Source organism: Meles meles, chromosome 1, assembly GCF_922984935.1.
Source record: "Meles meles chromosome 1, mMelMel3.1 paternal haplotype, whole genome shotgun sequence".
Classification (NCBI taxonomy): domain Eukaryota; kingdom Metazoa; phylum Chordata; class Mammalia; order Carnivora; family Mustelidae; genus Meles; species Meles meles.
In genome coordinates this window covers 184,138,169-184,157,975 of record NC_060066.1, presented here as the reverse complement: position 1 = coordinate 184,157,975, position 19,807 = coordinate 184,138,169, and the positions used below count along the sequence as shown (strand labels likewise).

General features: G+C 36.0%; 1 protein-coding gene across 3 annotated transcripts in view; it reads right to left on the bottom strand.

Moving 5' to 3' along the window:
• Positions 1–19,807, bottom strand: part of FOXJ3 (forkhead box J3) — a 147,772-nt gene that overhangs the window by 57,500 nt on the left and 70,465 nt on the right. For all 3 annotated transcript variants that reach the window (XM_046010439.1, XM_046010441.1, XM_046010440.1), the window contains exon 5: positions 1,400–1,483. In XM_046010439.1, coding sequence (XP_045866395.1) covers positions 1,400–1,483 — 84 coding nt within the window. The remainder of the gene's footprint in view (positions 1–1,399; positions 1,484–19,807) is intronic.

Here is a 19,807-nt window from a genome sequence, read left to right as displayed (position 1 = left end):
ACAAGCAGGGAGAGCAGCAGGAGGGAGAAGCAGGCTCTCCACTGAACAGGGAGCCCAACGTCGGGCTTAATCCTAGGACCCTGGGCTCATGACCTGAGCTGAAGGCAGATGCTTACCCAAGTGAGCCACCCAGGTGCCCCTAAACTTTCATTTCTTTCATTTCCTTTATTTCTTAAACTTTGGTATGTGTAGAACTAAAATGTGTTCTGGCCCAAGAGTTCACCTCTAACTCTATATAGCTTGGGAAATGGAATACTGAATTCCCTCTGCTGGCTCCATAAATCTGCCTCACTAAATCCCGTTGCTGCTACACTTCATAGCTTACCTGACCCCAACTTAAACAGAGCTTAATGTCCTTATCTTTGAGAATCAGAAGTTTTATCGCTCCACCAGGAAGAAGTTTTATCTCTCTACCAGGAACCGCCATAAAAAAATTTATTTGACCAAACAATTACCCAGCTTCTCTTATCTTATTCCCTTTGCCCTGCTTTTTTCTGCAAACATTTAATGATACTTACTATAAGCTGTGAAAAATACTAGCTCTAGAGATACAAATATATTTCTCAGTTCTTAAGGGATCACAGTCCAGCAAAGGAGTCAAATATAGAGAAAAATAATTTCTATAAAATGTGAGAAATACTATAAAAGAACTTTGTAAACATTCTATATGAACACAAAGTGAGGGAAAGTTTCATAATGTAGTTAACATATGAAATGAGCCTTAAAGAAGAATAGGGTATAATGGTGTGTATATGTGTGTTTTAGTTGAGATAATGAAAATACAGAATGGGGAAAGCTAAAAGGTAAAGTTACTGTCTGATGACAGCCAAAGTGTTGACTAAAAGTATATTCCAACAAATAACAGGACATCAACTAGAGCTCCATTTCTCTTTCATTCTTATAAATTAATTTTAACCGTAAATTCATAAGAATGATCTTATAAACAACACATACACACAGGATTTGGTATACGAAATTATTACTACATGGTTGGAAGCAGGAAAAAGCATTGCGAAGACAATCAGGAAAATTCAATGTCATCAGACTGATTATCTGCAGTGAAAGGGAAGAGCTCTGTTACATAAAACCAGTCTTCAATGCTGTAGATACAGAGGAATGAAGACCAAATTAAAATCCAGGAGACTTGGATTCAAGTCTCAGACAGTAGCTATACCCTAATTACACAACAAACTTTTTACTTAATTCCTAAACTGCTTACCTCATTCAAGGGTTATTAAGATCAAATAAAATGAGTCTGAAAGTGCTGTGAAAAAACAGAAATGCTATACAAATAAAATACTACCTTCATTAAGCTTGTACTTATATTAGAAATAAACTTTAAAAATCTGTATTGCTGACATAAACTCTCATACTAAATTTGCAATAAAGAGCTTTTTACCCGTTCTACAGATCGTGCTCTCTTCTTTGGCCGAGTAGGCAGCGCATCTTCTTTCGGATTGGTGTCTATTGCCCAATAGGACCCCTAAAAGTGAAGAAAGAAATTATATTAGAGTATATTACAGCAACTCTATACCATCAAGAATGGATTTTTATAATCCTCTGCTCCAAAAGCAAACATTCTGCAGATACAACAGTGGAAAAACAGCATGAGAAGATACACTAGCTCTGCACTGAGAAAAGTAAAGTTTATATTAGAAGCAAAGTTCATTTACAACTAGATTATTAAAAAAGAAAAAAAATCACAATCTGAAGTAGTATAAGGTCCAAGAACTTCTGCCACAGCCAAAGTAAAGTGCAGTGTTCAACTGAACACACTTTCAAAACATATACTGGTTCTTAATCGGACATAAATGGTAACTACAACAGCACAGGACTTTTAAAGTCTAATAGGGTTTTATGTATAAAGATACTATAATTTCTATACTCTAGGACCTCACAAATCTAAATGGTTAAGCGAAACACTTTAGAAAGAAACTGCTTGAACGCATTCTATATAATAAATACGTCCTGGGAAGCAGTAGTCTGTAAACAAGTATTTTATTGCTTATTCTGTCACAACTTTTTAACCATTTATCCTCTCTCAGACACAAGTTCTCTCACCACTCATTTGAAAATACATATTTAGTACCTACTGTGTTCCAGGCACTCAAAAACTGTGACTCCTTTAAAAAATATCTGAAAAGTATAGATCATACCATTTACAGATTATTATACAGATGAAAAAACCAAAGCTCAAAAAGAGAAGTGATTTGTTCAACCAAGGGTATGAGAACTAGGACCAGAATCAAGGTCTTGCTTCCCTTCTTCCTCAACTTGTTTACACACACACACACACACACACACACACACACACACACACACATATATTTAGGGAGGGGGGCAAGGAATGAAGGATAGAGAAAAGGAAAAGAAGGGAGAAAGATACACATTTCAGCTTCCCTGGCTCCTTTTCAAGTAGTATTTAACAGTAAGGGGAAATAAAGCACTCAACTATCAATCCTCAAACTTGCATCCAACATGAATTATCTGCTTAGAGTTCTTTAAGCATACCATGTCCTTTCACACAGCTATCCCTTGCCCTACGTGGTGATCTCCTGCCTATAATATTCACCCTACCACTGACAATCTCACATTCCACCTTCAAAATTTAGCTCAGATCTTATCTAAAGGAATCCTTCCTCTGATCCTCCCACTGTCCTTAAGAATTCATCACTCTATCCCTCTGTAAGATCTCCATGCATTTTATACATCCAGGCTATTGACTGCACTTAACATTTATAAACATATTTATAGGCCTGAATCTTTTCTGGGCTGAGTTCCTTAATAGCAGAAACTCATTCATATATCCACTGTACCCGGCACAATATCAGACACATAGCAAGTATTCAATAAATACTTCTTGAAATGGGAAGAAAAGCATTTGAACAAACTGTGCCAACAATGTTGAGTACAGGGTATGATACCAGGCCTTCCCAGATCCTAGTTTATGCAGGTATCTGAACTTAGCACTCATTTCATCACCCAGCCATTATTGAAGGATTCTTCCATGGTATCTTTTCTAAGTAGTCATTGCAGTTTCAGCTAATTAGACTACCGGACCTGATGTAAACTTCCCAAGAACCATGTAAAATATACATGCTGCAGAAATTAAGCACTAAAAATAAAAACAATGATTTTATGAGTAGGTTCAGCTACCAAGTTTCAAAATAAATGAAGAAGGAAAAAGGTCTTATACTCAGTTAATACACAAATTGAAAAATAAAGTGGGAAGAAAAATACCAACACTCATCAGATAATAGTTTAAAATCCTCCGTTCATGGAAATGACAAATTCCAGTGTTTAGTGTTGTTTTCATGGGTGTGTGTGTGTATTTGTGTGTTAATCTGGGGAAACAGTTCACTGTCCAGACATCAGACTGATTTATTAAACATTTAATAAAACCATAAAAATTATCCATTCTTCCACACAAAATATGATTGGCTGTGGCTTTTTACAAATACATCAACAACAAAGAAAAAAATTGTTCATAAACTTAACTCTTCAGGAAGTACTCAAAAAACCTCAGATGCCCAAATTCAAGAATTTATTTATTTATTTATGACAGACCAAGAGACAGAGAGAGCATGCGCATATTAGAAGGGGGGAGGGGCAGAAATGGGCTCCCTGTGGGGCTTGATCCCAGGACTCTGGGATCATGACCTGAGCCAAAGGCAGATGTCCAACCAACCACCCAGGCACCCCTATCTTCTCACCCATGTTTTCTTCTAGATGTTTCATAAAATAGTCTTAACCTTTATATTAAGGTCTCTGATTCACTTAGGGTTAACTCTCTCAAAAGTCAGCTGAATATATACATGGCTCTATTTCTGAACTCTATTCTGTTCCATTGATCTACTTGTCTATCCTTATACCAGTAACACTGTGTCTTGATTACTCTTGTTGTATAAAACGCCTTGAAATCAGGCACCACAAGTCCTACAACTTCAGTTTTTTCAAAATTGTTTTGCCTATTCTAGGTCCTTTGCATTTCCACATAACTATGAGAACCAGCTTGTCAGTTTCTTTTTTTTTTTTTTTAATTTTATTTATTTGACAGAGAGAGATCACAAGTAGACAGAGAGGCAGGCAGAGAGAGAGAGAGAGAGAGAAAGGGAAGCAGGCTCCCTGCTGAGCAGAGAACCTGATGTGGGACTCGATCCCAGGACCTGAGATCATGACCTGAGCCAAAGGCAGCGGCTTAACCCACTGAGCCACCCAGGCGCCCCCCTTGTCAGTTTCTTTTAAAAAAAAAATCTGTTAGGATTTTTCTTTTGATTGCATTAACTCTATAAATCAATTTGGAGAAGACTGACATCCAGCATGAGTCCTCTATTCCACAAACCCATAAACATGCTATATAGCTCTCCATTTACTTGAGTCTTTTATTCTTCTTGGTAATGTTTTACAGTTTTCAGGGAAGACATCTGTATTTATTTTGTTAAAATGTATCCCTAAAGTATTTCACTGTTTTGCATGCAACTGCAAATAGAACTGCTTTTGTTAACCATGGTTGTTCCTTGGTAGTTTAAAAAAATTACACGGTCCTTGTATCTTGTGACTTTACTAAACTCATTTATTAGTTCTAGGGGCTTTTCCATAGCTTCTTTAGGATTTTCTACATACGCAATATTGTTGTTTGCAAAACAAGACAAGTTTCAGTTAGTATTTTTCAACCTGGATGGCTTTTCTTCTTCTTCCCTTATTCCACTGGCTTGGCCCTCTAATGGAATGTTTCGTAAAAGTGAGTGCAAGCACCCTTGTTTGTTCTCAATCTCAGAGAGGAAAGCATCCACTTTCTCATCATTAAATACAATGTAAATTCTTTTTATTTAATTTAAGATTTTATTTATTTATTTGACAGAGATCACAAGTTGGCAGAGAGGCAAGCGGGGGTGGTGGGGAAGCAAGCTCCCCGCTGAGCAGAGGGCCAACGCAGGGCTGGATCCCAGGACCCCTAGATCACAACCTGAGCCAAAGGCAGAGGCTTAACCCACTGAGTCACGCAGGCGCTCCCGTAAATTCTTTTCAATAGGTGACTTGTTAATCAAATTAAGGAAATTCCTTTTTATTCCTAGCGTGCTGAATGAGTTTCAATTTTTTTCTACACTTAATATATGATTTTTCTGTTTTCTTCTACTCCTTAGTGAATTATATATATCAATTGGTTTTCTAATTTTAACCTGCAGTGCATTCCTGGAACAAATCCTACCTGATCACGATATAGTCTCCTTTTTATATATCAATGAATTTAATTCGGTAATATTTTGTTAAAGATCTTTGGGCCTATGTTCACAAAGGATATTGGTCTGTAGTTTTCTGATTATTTCTTTGCCTGACTTTGGTACCACAGTGATGCTGAACTCATGAAATGAGCTATGTAAACTACTTCTTCATCCACTTTTTTTTTTTAACTTTCTGGAAAATTGGCATTGCTTTTTCCTTAAAGTATTTCAGCTTCTGGTTTCATTGCTTTTGTTTGTTCATTTTCTAGTTTACTGATTTCTAATCTTACTTTTATTGTTTCCTTCCACTTACTTTGGATTCAATTTGCTCTTATTTTCCTAACTTAAGGTAAATGCTTACATAACTGATTTCAGACTCTTCTAATTTTTCTAATTTAAACCTGTAAGCTTCTTCCTAAACAATGCACAGGCTACATGTCACAGATTTTTATATATTCCACTCTCATTACCACTCAATTCAAAATACTTTCTAATACCCCTACGATTTTGCCTTTGACCCCAAAGGTACTTTAAAAATGCATCATTTCATTTCTAGACATTTGGGGTTTTTAAAAATATTTATTTTGTTACTAATTTCAAATTTAATTCTACTAGTCAGAAAACATACTCTGTAAAATTTCACCCTCTAGGGGCGCCTAGCTGGCTCAGTGGGTTAAGCACCTGTCTTGAGCTCAGGTCATGATCCCGGGATCCTGGGATCTAGCTCCTGAATCTGGTTCCCTGCTCAATGGGGAATCTGCTTCTCCCTCTCCCTCTCTCTCTGCCCCTTCCTCTGCTATGCTCTCTTGCACTCTCTCTGTCAAATAAGTAAATAAAATCTTAAAAAAAAAAAAAATCCACCCTCTAGTGATCTACTATAACTTGTTTTCTGGCCCAGCACGTGGTATATCCTGGTGAATATTTACTGTGCCTTTGAAAAGAATGTAATTCTGCTTTTGAGGAATGTAGAATTCAGATCCTTAAATACTTGTCTAATTGGTCTATTATTTGCTGAGAGAAATGCGTCAAAAATCCTTTTCTATAATTACGGCTCTATTTCTTTTTGGTTGTTGACAGTTTTTCTTTATTTTTTTTTTTTTTGGAAGTTCTAGTTTTGTGGGATTTAGTTTCCGATTTTTTTTTTTTTTTAAAGATTTTATCTTTAAGTAATCTCCACCCAGTGCAGGATTGAACTCACAACCTCGATATCAAGAGTCCCATGCTCCACCAACTGAGCTAGCCAGGCACCCCAAGAAGCTGTTTTTTGAGGTACACACATTTACAATTCTTAGGTACTCCTGAGACATAGGTCTTTCCTTCTGCTATCTATATAATATGCTGTTAAGGCTACTCAGCGAATTATCCATTTAGTTAGAGTTCTTTTCAGCTATACCTTTTCATTTGGTTCTTTTCATAGTTTCCATCTCTGTACTGAAATTCCCAATCTGTTCATCCATTCATTATTTGAATATACGTTATTTTGATTCTTTCAACATACTTACAGTAGCTGCTTTGAAATTTGTGTCTACTAAATCCACTCTCTGGGCCACTTGTTCCCCTGACTGAAGAGCTGAGATAACTCCAACTCTTTCTGACATACTGACACCAGTCTCTTTTATTTCCTACCCTTTTAGGCAAGTTCTCCATGAATTTTTCCGAGTAATGCACAAAGCTGAATTCCAACATAAGTACTACAATATTTAAAAGATCACCCGATACCCTAAAGAGAACATCTATCAATCCACATACCTGGATTCAAACCCCAGATCTGGTTCAAGAATCTGAACAAGTTACCAAACCTTTGATCTACTTTCCTCATATCTATTTCATAGAGTTACTGTGACAATTAGCACTAAATATATACTAGGAAATCTAGTTATTACTATTTAACTATAAATAAGAAGTGTCCATGGGACAGAGATGTTATAACTTATAGGATAAATAATAAAAAGAACAGTGGCAAACAAATTTATGAGCTGTTTTAATAGGAATTTAAGTTAGTAATCCCAGATTTTCTAAAATGTGTGCAATACATACTGTATTTATTATATTCAGGTTTTCCTGGTTTTGAAAATTACACACCAAAATGGTCAACATCTCCTGAATACAACTAATTACTCATCAACTGTCATGCACAGAACTAAAACAAACATCTTCCAATCTCTCAAATGTTCTTTTTATTACTTCTGGTTCTTTAACTTGTATTTTACTACCAGAAGACAATTAAGATTTCAAATACATATTTAATAGACTAACATATTATCACTTCTGGTTCTTCTTGCACTTACAAAGTCCAGTACTTTTGAAATTTTTGATGGCTCAGAATTTTGGTGAAGGATGGCCATCTCTACTCCAAAACTGTAAAACACATTCTCATACTTGGTTTATAAACACCAAACCAAATGAGGACCCTGATTAGCTTTTTCATTTCTGTATCATCTATTTCCTCACAAGCACTTTTGTATACATATCAGAATTCAGGATTTGGGGACACCCAGGTGGCTCAGCGGATTGGACGTCTGCCTTCAGCTCATGTCATGATCACAGGGCCCTGAGTCCAGCTCCATGCTCAGCAGGGAGTACGCTTCTCCCTCTGCCTCTCCCCTGGCTCATGCTCACTCTCTCTGTTAATCTTTATTATTTTTTTTTAATCTTTAAATAAAATCTTAAAAAAAAAAAAAAAGAATTCAGGATTTGTCCTCTTAGGATATCAAGTGAATTCTGGTGCAGAAATATTATAAAAGATGAAAAATACGTCACAAGATTTTCCAGAAAAAACAGCTTGATTTTGATACTAGTCGCAAAACACTACATGATGAAGACTTTCTTCTTGAATGACTAAAGGGATAAGAATATTGAATTATCTTTTTGTCCTTAGAAATATATCAGTAACTCAGTATTTCTTGGATTTGGGAAGATTAATCTAAGATATCATCATTAGATGATGATTATCAACATGACAATTAGAGTCTAAAGTGTTGCTGTCTTTGTATTCATTTTCTGATTCTACAGATAAAAGTAAACCATTTTCCTCTGTCATTTTTCACCTTCGTCCTTATGGGTAGGAAAAAACCCCCCACTCTCAACTTTATTCAATGAAAGTTAAAAGAAAAAAAAAAAGATTTAAAAAGGCTTCTACATACTTTCATTATACATTCTGGAAAGTGTTTTTGACAATAGCAAAAAAAGTGAAGTATAACTATGATGATTTCATTACTATATCATCCTTCTAGGTTATTCAATCATTCTTTTGTATTCTTGTGATTTTAATGTTTGTACATCATGGAGAAAAACTGATGGGCAATGATGAAAGAAGGTGATATAATCATGTCAAGATTTAAGAAAAATAAGATTAACAAAATCCCATAATGCATGTTAGATTTATAAAGGAATCATATGGTAATTGCAAGATAGAGTAAGTTTTATTCTTTTTTAAAAATACATAAATTTCCAGGGCACCTGGGTGGCTCAGTGGGTTAAAGCCTCAGCTTTCGGCTCAGGTCATGATCCCAGGGTCCTAGGATCGAGCCCCCCATCGGGCCCTTTGCTCAGCAGGGAGTCTGCTTCCTCCTCTCTCTCTGCCTGCCTCTCTATCTACTTTTGATGTCTGTCAAATAAATAAATAAATCTTTAAAAAAAAAATAAATAAAACACATAAATTTCCTATTTGTTCTTTAGAAGATATCTAAGAAAGAATAAAAGTAATAAAATAATCATCTTTACAAATTAGCAATGCTCAAAATAGATACTCGAAAACTGAATTGGATCCAATGGACCTGAGGGTATATCAAGGACTAAATAAAATATATATGAAGAATTTCTTCCTCCAGCATTTGATCACATACTGTTTCGTATTAATTTTCTAATACTCTTCATCTCCTACAATTTCAACTTAAGAGAGATGCACAAAAATATTTGTCAAATCTTAAATTTTCAGGGCTTTTCTACTACAACTTTTATTTGACTGCCAAAGAGAGTTATGCTTACAAAAGTTAAATTCTAAAAAAAAATTATTTTCCACTTTATTTAGCTGGGGAGGGAAGGGAAAAGCAGACTCCCACTGAGCGTGGACCCTGACACCAGGCTCAATCTCAGGACCTGGGATAAGGACCAGAGCTGAAATCAAGAGTTGATACTTAACGGACTAAGCACCCAAGTTTCACTTAATATTTATTTTATTCCTGCTTCGCACAAAAGACAAAATATTAATAACAACAGCCAAAATATATTTAGTGAAGCTTAGTATCAGAAAGTAAATATAAGAACAAGCTTACCTGGACATAACCTGAATATTTATCTAACCCACCACTGGGAAAATAACACATATTGAATCACCCAAACTTGCTAAACTTCTCAAACTACGGGCAGATACCAGAAAGGTAAACCACCTTTCTCTTAATGACAGTTCATGAAGGGTTGATCATGTTAGTCACAATGCTAGTATCAGGAATAGAAATAAAAAGAAGTCTTAGTCCTCAACTGTGGGGAAGGGGACAGAAAAGATACCTGGATAATTAACTCCTACCACTTTCATGTCCTTGCTCAAAAGTCACTCTCCCAATGGACTTACCTTGCTTATTATTCTATATAATTTGTTATTTGTTATTCTCCCATAAGGCTGTAAGTTCCTTATGAGCACTAGATTTTTGTCTTTTGTTTCCTTATGTATTCCAAATACTTAGAATCATAACTAGCACATAGAAGGCAAGTAAATAATTAGCAAGTGCTAAGTGAGAGAACTAAGCTGAAACTCAGAATAATCAAGTTCAGCTGTGGTAGAAGGAAGGGGGGGTGGGGGCAAAAACAATTTTATGCAGAGGAAATACCTCAATTAGCATTTTTAACCTGGTATTCGTGAACTTCCAGAGGGTCTATGCATAGGACTCAGGGACTTTATAAAATCCGGTAAGGTGAAAATGCTGAAATTCAGTATTTCCTTCTACTATGGATATAAGGAACAAATGACAATATTAGGAATATCTAAAAATCACTTTGATTCCTGTCACATTAATAGTTTTTGTCTAAAAATGTCATTACTACTCATTACTTCTTTCTTCTTTTGTTATTTAATATGCTACCACATTGAAAAATAGTAATATGCTATCACATTCAATTTTGTTGTTTAATGTTACTAAGGAACCATGTAGATTATTGTATCATAAATTTGTTATATTTTTTGTAACTATTTTAATATAACTGGGTATCTTTTTAAGCCGGTATATTCTAACTTAAACATTTAAAACTATTCTGAAAGTGAGTTTCCAGGCTTCAAAAGAACTCCCCAATGAAACCATGGCATAAACCATGCAGAGAATTCTGGTAAAAGTCACAGATCTGTAAGAGTGAATAAGAAACTGAAGAATCTGTTCGTTTGATTAGGTTAAAAAAAGAAAAAAGGCCTTGGTAAAGTATGAGTTCAGATAGCTGAAGAGAATTTTTTTAAATTTTTCTTTTGCTTTACTTGAATGCTATTTATTCCCTTCAGTATTTATACGGCATGCTGATTCTAAGTTTTCTTGTAGTTATTAATTCATAAATGCTGAAAATTCATTAAAAATGTATTACTGATATTAACTCATCCAAAACTCAAAGTCTTAAGAGCCTTTAAAGTACTTATTTTTTAACTTTTCCATAAGCTATCACAAGTAGGCAACACTGAAAAAAGTGCTAATACACAATTTATAATCACTTTTTTTTTTTTTTTAAGAAAAAGAATGATGATAGAGAGATCACAAGTAGGCAGAGAGTCAGGCAGAGAAAGAAGGTGAAGCCCGATGCAGGACTCGATCCCAGGACCCTGAAATCATGACCTGAGCCAAAGGCAGCGGCTTAATCCACTGAGCCATCCAGGAGCCCCTATAATCACTTTTTTATGTAGTGAAATCTTTACACAGTGAAGACTGGCCAACAACTTTCAAAAAAATCTTTATCTCTGAACCTATGAAATTCTCAGTTTATAAGTGATTTCTTCCCTAGACCAGAAGTTTTAATGGTAGTGATCTCTTATTCATCCTTATATCTATAAAGCCAAACTTAATAGCATAAAGTTATAATTATATATATTTAATATATACAAATGACTTCCATACTTAACTCCAATAAATGTCTTATTTGAAGATACACTGAAATTATTAAAATAATGAAAATATTCAGAACATCCAGAGCCACATGGGACTGAGATACCGAAGCTCTAACTTGCTTTTATACATACCCAACATTTTACTCTTTAAGTTAAAGGTAATAAAGGATGTAAAGATATCCTGTGCTCACGGACTGGAAGATTTATTAAACTTGCAGTCAGGGGTGCCTGGCTGGCTCAGTCAGTTAAGCATCTGCCTTCAGCTCAGGTCATCTCAGGGTCCTGGGATCAAGACCCACATCAGGCTCTCTGCTCAATGGGGAGTCTGTTTCTACCTCTCCCTCTATGTTCTCTCTCTCCCTCTCCCAAATAAATAAATAAAAACCTTTTTAAAAAATTAGTTTATTTGTAGAAACTGACAAGTTGATCTTAAAATAAATACGCATTTGACCTAGCATAGTCAAAACAATCTTGAAAAAGAAGAACAAAGTTGGAATATTCACATCTCTTAATTTAAAAACTTACTATGAAATTATGGTAATTTGAATTAAGAGTCTAGAAATAAAATAAGTATATTTTATGGTCAAGTGGTTTTTCACAGACTTTCCCCAACGGGGAAAGAATAGTCCTTCTAATAAATGGTCCTGGCAAAACTGGATACCCCCATGCAAAAGTATGAATTGGGCCTCTTCATACCATACATTAAAAAAAATCCAAAGTGGACCAGAGACCTAAATGTAAGGAATAAAACTATAAAACCCTTAGAAAATAGCTGTAAATCTTCATGACCTCGGATTAGTCAATGACTTCTTATATATGACACCAAAAGCACAAGCAACCAAAGAAAAATTGATAAATTTATCAAAATCTAAAACCTATTTCATCAATGGACCTTCTCAAGAAAGTGAAAACACAGCCTGCACAATGGAAGGAAATCCACAAAACATGAGATACAGGACTTGTATCTAAAATATATAAAGAACAGGGGCGCCTGGGTGGCTCAGTGGGTTAAGCCGCTGCCTTCAGCTCAGGTCATGATCTCAGGGTCCTGGGATCGAGTCCCGCATCGGGCTCTCTGCTCAGCGGAGAGCCTGCTTCCCTTCCTCTCTCTCTGCCTGCCTCTCTTGTGATTTCTCTCTGTCAAATAAATAAAATCTTTAAAAAAAAATAAAAAATAAAATAAAATATATAAAGAACATATAAAGCTCACTCAAAAAGACAACTTCATTAAAAAATGGCCAAAGAATCTGAACAGGCATTTCCCCCAAAGAGATATATAAATAGCCAATACACACATGAAAAATGATCATCATCATTTCCCATTAGAGCAATGCAAATCAAACTCAGAATGAGATACCACTTCACACCCACTGGGATGGTTATAATAAAAAAAAATTAAAAAGGGTTGGCATGGGTGTAAAAAAAAAAAAAATGGAAGTCTTACAATTTTAAGAATGTAAAATAGTGTAGCTCCTATGGAAAGGTATGGCAGTTACTCAAAAGATTAAACATATGACCCAGCAATTGCACTCCTATAAAAATGAAAACATTATGTTCATACAAAAGCTTGCAAAAATGATCACAACAGAATTTTCATAGTAGCCAAAATGGAAACAACCGAAATATCCATCAACTGATGAATAGATAAAAACAGATAAAAAATATAAATAAAATTCCAAAAAATGGAGTTATCATTCAGCCACAAAAAAGAGATGAAATACTGCTACATGCTACAACAAAGAAAATCTTACACTAAATTAAAGAAGTCAGACACAAAAGGCCACAAATTATATGACTCCATTTATATAAAATGTCCAAAACAGGCAAATCCATAGAAATGGAGAGTGAAAGGGAAATGACTACTAATGAGGACAAGGTTTCTTCTGAGGTAATAAAATAAAAAATGTCCTGGGGGTGGGAGGTTGAGGAACCAGGTGGTGGGTAATAGGGAGGGCACGTACTGCATGGAGCACTGGGTGTGGTGCAAAAACAATGAACACTGTTACGCTGAAAATAAACAAATAAAAAATAAAATAAAATAAAATAAATATAGAATATTTTCATTAAAAATAAATAAATAAATAAATAAATAAATGTATGTATGTATGTCCTGGAATTAGACAGTGGTAATGGTCCCACAACTCTGCAAATATACTAAAAAACCACTGAATCATATGTGTTTAAAGGGTAAATTTTATGGTATGTGAATTTAAAAAAATATATTTTCTTAATTAAGAAAAAACAGGAGTCAAAGAACTCTAATCTAATACAGCAGTATGCCCAGCACAGCCAAAAGACACTTTAAGAAACAAAGTCAGGGGTATTGCCCAGAAAGAACTGAAATCTCGATTTGTAGCTCTTATGTGGCTTTCCTTTGGACCATGTCAGTCTTTGATAAAAGTTCTAAACAGTCATTAATGTCACAGAAAGTCAAGCAGTTCACCTACTTAAAGAATAAGAACTCCAGGTTCTCTCAAATTCAAAGTGAATTAATGTTAAGTGAAATAAATTGTCTTGACCCTGCCTTACTGATCAAAAGAGTAAAAAAGAAGCATAGTGACAATTCTTTCTTTTTTTTTTTTTTTTTAAAGATTTTATTTTCTTATTTGTCAGAGAGAGCGCATGTGCACACAAGCAGGGGGAACAGCAGGCGGAGGGAGAAACAGGCTCCCCACGGAGCAAGAAGCCCCATGCAGGACTCGATTCCAGAATCCCAGGATCATGACCTGAGCCAAAGACAGACAGACGCTTAACTGACCGAGCCATCCAGGCATCCCAAAGTGACAATTCCTAAACAGCCTTAATTGAAAATGGAAAAAGAATTAGTGTATAATTAGAAAAGTTTCCTTAAGAAGAACACAACAGCGGGGCGCCTGGGTGGCTCAGTGGATTAAGCCGCTGGCCTTCGGATCAGGTCATGATCTCAGGGTCCTGGGATCGAGCCCCGCATCGGGCTCTCTGCTCCGCAGAGAGCCTGCTTCCTCCTCTCTCTCTGCCTGCCTCTCTGCCTCCCTCTCTGCCTACTTGTGATCTCTCTCTCTGTCAAATAAATAAATAAAATCTTAAAAAAAAAAAAAAAAGAAGAAGAAGAACACAACAGCAGGGCACCTGGGTGGCTCAGTCAACTAAACATCCAACCTGATTTCAGCTCAGGTCATAATTGCAGTGTGGTGAGACTGAGCCCTCTTTCCATGCTCCACACTCAGCAGGGAACCTACTTGAGATTCTTTGCCTTTGCCCCTCCTCCTGCTTGCATACACTCTCAATCTCTCTCTCTAAAAATAAGTAAATCTTTAAAAAAAAAAAAAAGAAAGACAGAATACAACAGCAACTTCTTAACCATGAAAAGACAAAGATTCTTGTGATAAACATTTAAGCATCTACTATGTACAGTTACTATGCTAGCTGCTATGAAAGTATGAAGATATCAAAGACCCAATCTTTTTTTCTTCTTAAGTTTTATTTAAGCAATCTTCATACCCAATGCAGAGCTCGAACTCATGACCCCGAAATCAAGAGTCCCATGCTCCTCCAACTGAGCCAATCAGGAGGCCCTCAAAGACCCAATCCTGTTCGACAAAAAACACTCACAAGAGATTTAGAACAGATCATAACATGGATGGCTACATCATTCAAGAACAGTAATAGTGATATGCTCAAAGAGCTATGGTAATAAAAAGAGAGGTGAAAATAGGGGAAAAGGAAAGAAAAAGTAAAGGAGGGAGAAAAAGGACTATACCTTCTTTCAGAGTAATGCTGATATTTGGGCTAGCCACCAAAGGATGAATAAGATATAAGACTATTTTAAATACAATGAAGATCTTCAAAAATAAGATATAAAACTGCATCATAAATGCAAGAAAAATAATGCAGTACAGCTTGAATAAATAGTTTAGGGCATGAAGATGAGGGCTAGAAATGAAAATATGGCAAGAGAGACAGGTTTGTGGTTTTGTTTATCATACCTAAAGGCAGCACTGTAGAAGACAGAGCAAAGGGAAACACAGAGGAAGGAGACCAGTTAGAGATGACATAGTAATCCAAGTTGTCTAAATAAAGAAGAATAAATTTATTTCTTAAACATTTTATCTCTTTGGGGCACTTAGGTGGTTCAGTGGGGTTAAGCCTCTGTCTTCGGCTCAGGTCATGATCTCGGGGTCCTGGGATCGAGCCCTGCATCGGGATCTCTGCTTAGCAGGGAGCCTGCTTCCCCCTCTCTCTCTACCTGCCTCTCTGCCTACCTGTGATCTGTCTGTCAAATAAATAAATAAAATCTTAAAAAAAAAATCTATTTCTTCTAATAACGGTTTTAAATATAAAAACCCAGGATCTCAAAACATTAATGATGATAGAAGGAATCAGACGAAAAAATAAATTAAGCTTGGGATGCCTGGATGGCTCAGTCAATTATGCATTTGCCTTCGGCTCAGGTAATGATCCTGGGGTCCTGGGATCAAGTCCCGTGGGGTGGGGGTGGGGGGGGGCAGGAGTCCCTGCTCAGTAGGGAGCCTGCTTCTCCCTCTCACTCTCCCTGCTCCCACTCATGCTCTCTTACTCTTGCAAATAAACAGATGAATAAAATCTTAAAAAAAAAAATTAGGTTTATGGATTTCCTAAACCCTACACAGATCAGGATGGTACTACATACCTTCTTATTATTTAAAACACAAAAACAAAAACCAACCAAACAAACAAAAAACAGTGAAGCAGAGACTCCTGGGCATATCTCGTGTCCAGGAACTGGCTGAGACTAACAAAAATGTCCTAATGTTTCAGCATCAGAGCACTTGGTTGAACTCCTTTCACCAATTATCTCTTAATATACACAAAAAAGACCAATGGAAATTCTACAAATAAAAAAATCCAGTAACTGAAATAAAAAGTTCACCAAACATGCTTAACAACAGATAGGACAGAGTGAAAGAGAAATCTTGGAGACAGATCAGTAAAAATTACCAAATACGAGGAATCAAAAGGAAAAAAAGTGAAACTAAAGCCTCAATGACCTGTGAAACAATGTCAGTCTATGCTTTAATGGGATGCTAAGAAGAGAGAAAATGGAACCCTAATTTTTTAAAAAGAATTAATGACCAAAATATCCCAAATTATGAATGAAAACCTCTCTCTACAGATCCTAGATGATTAGCAAATTCCAAGCAGAATGAATACAAAGAAAACTACACTGAGGCACAAACTCCCTCAATTTAAAATTAAAGAGAAAAATCTTAGAAACCACAAAAGAGGGAGAGAGGGAGCAAGGGGGCACATTACAGTAGTCCTCCTTATCCACATGACATACGTTCTAAGACCCTACAGTGGATGCCTGAAACTGTGGATAGTACCAAACCCTATACGTAGTATGTTTTTTCCTATATACACATACCTATGATAAAGCTTAATTTAAAAATTAGGCATAATAAGAGATTAACAATAAGCTCATAATAAAATAGAACAATTATAACACTACGAAGTTACATGAACATGGTCTCTCTTGAAATATCTTATTGTACTCACCCTTCTTCCTATGATGATGTGAAATGATAAAAAGCTTCTGAGATCGTAAAATGCCTGTGTGATGAAATGAAGTGAGGTGGATGATGTAAGCATTATGACAACAGCATTAGGTTACTACTGACCTTCTGACATAATGTCAGAAGGAAGATCTTCTGCTTTGGAATCACAGCTAACCACAGGTAACTCAAACTGTTGAAAGCAAATCCACAGATAAGACAGTTCCACTCTAAGGACAGGGGAATAAACTCTAAGAACAAGGGAATAAGAACAGCTGACTTTTCACCAGAAATAATGGAGGCCAAAGACAAAAGAACATCTTCGAAGTTCTGAAAGGTGGGGGAAAACCATGCAAACTCAAGATTCCACATCCAGAAAAAAAGTTTTCAAAGGATGAAATAAAAACATTTTCAGGTAAATAAGACCCCAACAAAATGTTGTTTTCTGCAGACCTGCACTATAAGAAATGCCAAAGCAAACATTCTTTAGGAGCTAAAGGGGAAAGATACCAGTTTGAAACTTAGATTTAAAGAAAAGAACATTGGAAAAGGTAAATCATTAGGGAAAACATCTTCTTCAACATAATTGCCTTAAAACACAACTGTCTAAAGCAAAGAAACCAATCCTAAAGTGAGATTTGTGATACAAATAGAAGTATATATAAGATAGGACCACAGCACAAAAAAAGGGATGGGTAGATAAACAGAACTGTACTATTTTAAGATTATTACATTCGTGAAATGGGTGGGAAAAGGTAAACGTGGTAAGTGGTAGGAAGTGTGACATATGAAGTGAAAGGTGGTACATTACCTCTAAATAAACTTTGATAAGGTAGTATTACATATTAAGCTCTTGCATGACAACTAAAAAATAAAAGGGGCACAGCTAAGAAGTCAATCGAGGAAATAAAAGTACTTTAAACTATCTGATTAATCCCAAAGTTTGCAGAAATGAAGCAACAAAGGAACAAAAGAAAAACAAGTTGTAACCATATGAATAATCATATTAAATATGGACTAAGCAACCCAATTAGAAGGCACAGATTGTTAGAGTGAATTTAAATATAGCCATTGGCTCTATGCTGTTTATAAGAGACATACTTTATAAAAGCATGTATAAGACTAACATCAAAATACTAGAAGATATATACTATGAAGCTACTTAAAGCTGTAGTGGCTATCTTAGAAGAAGAAAAAGTAGCTTCAAAACAAAGAATATTTTAAGAAGAACATTTCATAAAGATAAAAGAATAAAAAGAACAAGTCAACAGGAAGGCTGCATATGCACAAATATTAATTTGAAATTACTTTATATTTTATATTTAGGTCACACAGACCTCTCTGAAATCTGAAACTACAGAATCTGTTGCACCTTGCTGGAAAAGTCAGAAGACTATGCAACTCCTGATCTTGGGGTCCTTAGTTCAAGTCCCACAATGGGCATAAAGACTACTTTAAAAAATTAATAAATAAAAATAAATGAAACATTAAGATCTACAGAAGAAAACAGAGGAGAAAATCATTATGACCTTGGCTGATTTCCTGGACAGGACACAGAAGTTCCTATTCATTAGACTTCATCAAAATCCAAAATGTCTACTCATTTTAAGACACTATTATATCAAAACTACAATGATGTACCACCTCACACTGTAAGAATGGCTAAAATTAACAACCCAGGAAACAACAGATGTCTCCACAAGGATGCAGAGGAACGGTAACCCTCTTACACTGTTGGTGGAAATGCAAACTGGTGCAGCCACTCCGGAAGACAGAATGGAAGTTCCTCAAAAGGTAAAACTAGAACTACCCAATGACTCAGCAACTGCACTACAAGGTATTTATTCAAAGGATACAAACACAGTGATTCGAAGGGGCACGTGTAACCCAATGTTTAAGCAACAATATCCACAAGAGCCAAAATATGGTTAAGAGCCCAGATGCCCATCAACAGATGAATGGATAAAGAAAAGTGGTGTGTAGGTGTGTGCGCATGCAGGCGTGCACACACAGTGGAATATTACTCAGCCATCAAAAAAAAGCTCACCATTTGCAACAATGTGGATAGAACTAGAGGGTATTATGCTAAGCAAAATAGAGAAAGACAAATACCATATGATTTCACTCATATAAGGAATTTAAGAAACAAAACAGATGAACACAGGGGAAGGGAAGGAAAAAATAAGTTAAAAACAGAGAGGCAAACCATAAGAAACAGTGAAACCTAGAAAATAGAGGGTTGCTGGAAAGGAGGTAGGTGGGGGAAAGGGCTAACTGGGGGATGGGCATTAAGAAGGACACATGATGTAAGGAACACTGGGGGTTATATGAAACTGATGAATCACGAAACTCTACATCTGAAACCAAAAAAAAAAAAAAAAAAAAAAATTGAGTACCTATTAATACATTCAGCAATAAAGATATAAAAATGTGAAAAAAAGACACTCTTATTTTAAAAAGGCAAACCTCAGTCTGAAAAAATACTAATATAAATAAAAATAAAAACCTACAGGGAGCCTGGGTGGCTCAGTCAATTAAGTCAATCAAGTCAACTTGTGATTATGGCTCAGGTCATGATGTAATAAGGGTTGTTGAGATCAAGCCCTGTTTCAGGTTCTATGCTGAATGTGGAGCCTGCTTAAGATTCTCTCCCTTGGGGTGTCTGGGTGGCTCAGTGGGTTAAGCCTCTGCCTTCAGCTCAGGTCATGATCTCAGGGTCCTGGGATCGAGCCCCACATCGGGCTCTCTACTCAACAGAGAGCCTGCTCCCCGCCCCCCCCCCCCCCCCGCCTACTTGTGATATTTCTCTGTCAAATAAGTGAAATTTAAAAGATTCTCTCCCTCTCTCCCAACCACACTCACACGTGCTCTCTATCTCAGAGGGGAAAAAAAAGCCTGTTGGGCTCATTAAACCAAAAAAACCTTACAACTCAGTAATAATGACAACCAATTTTTAAAAAGAAAAAAGGGGCAAAGGACTTTATAAGAAACTCCAG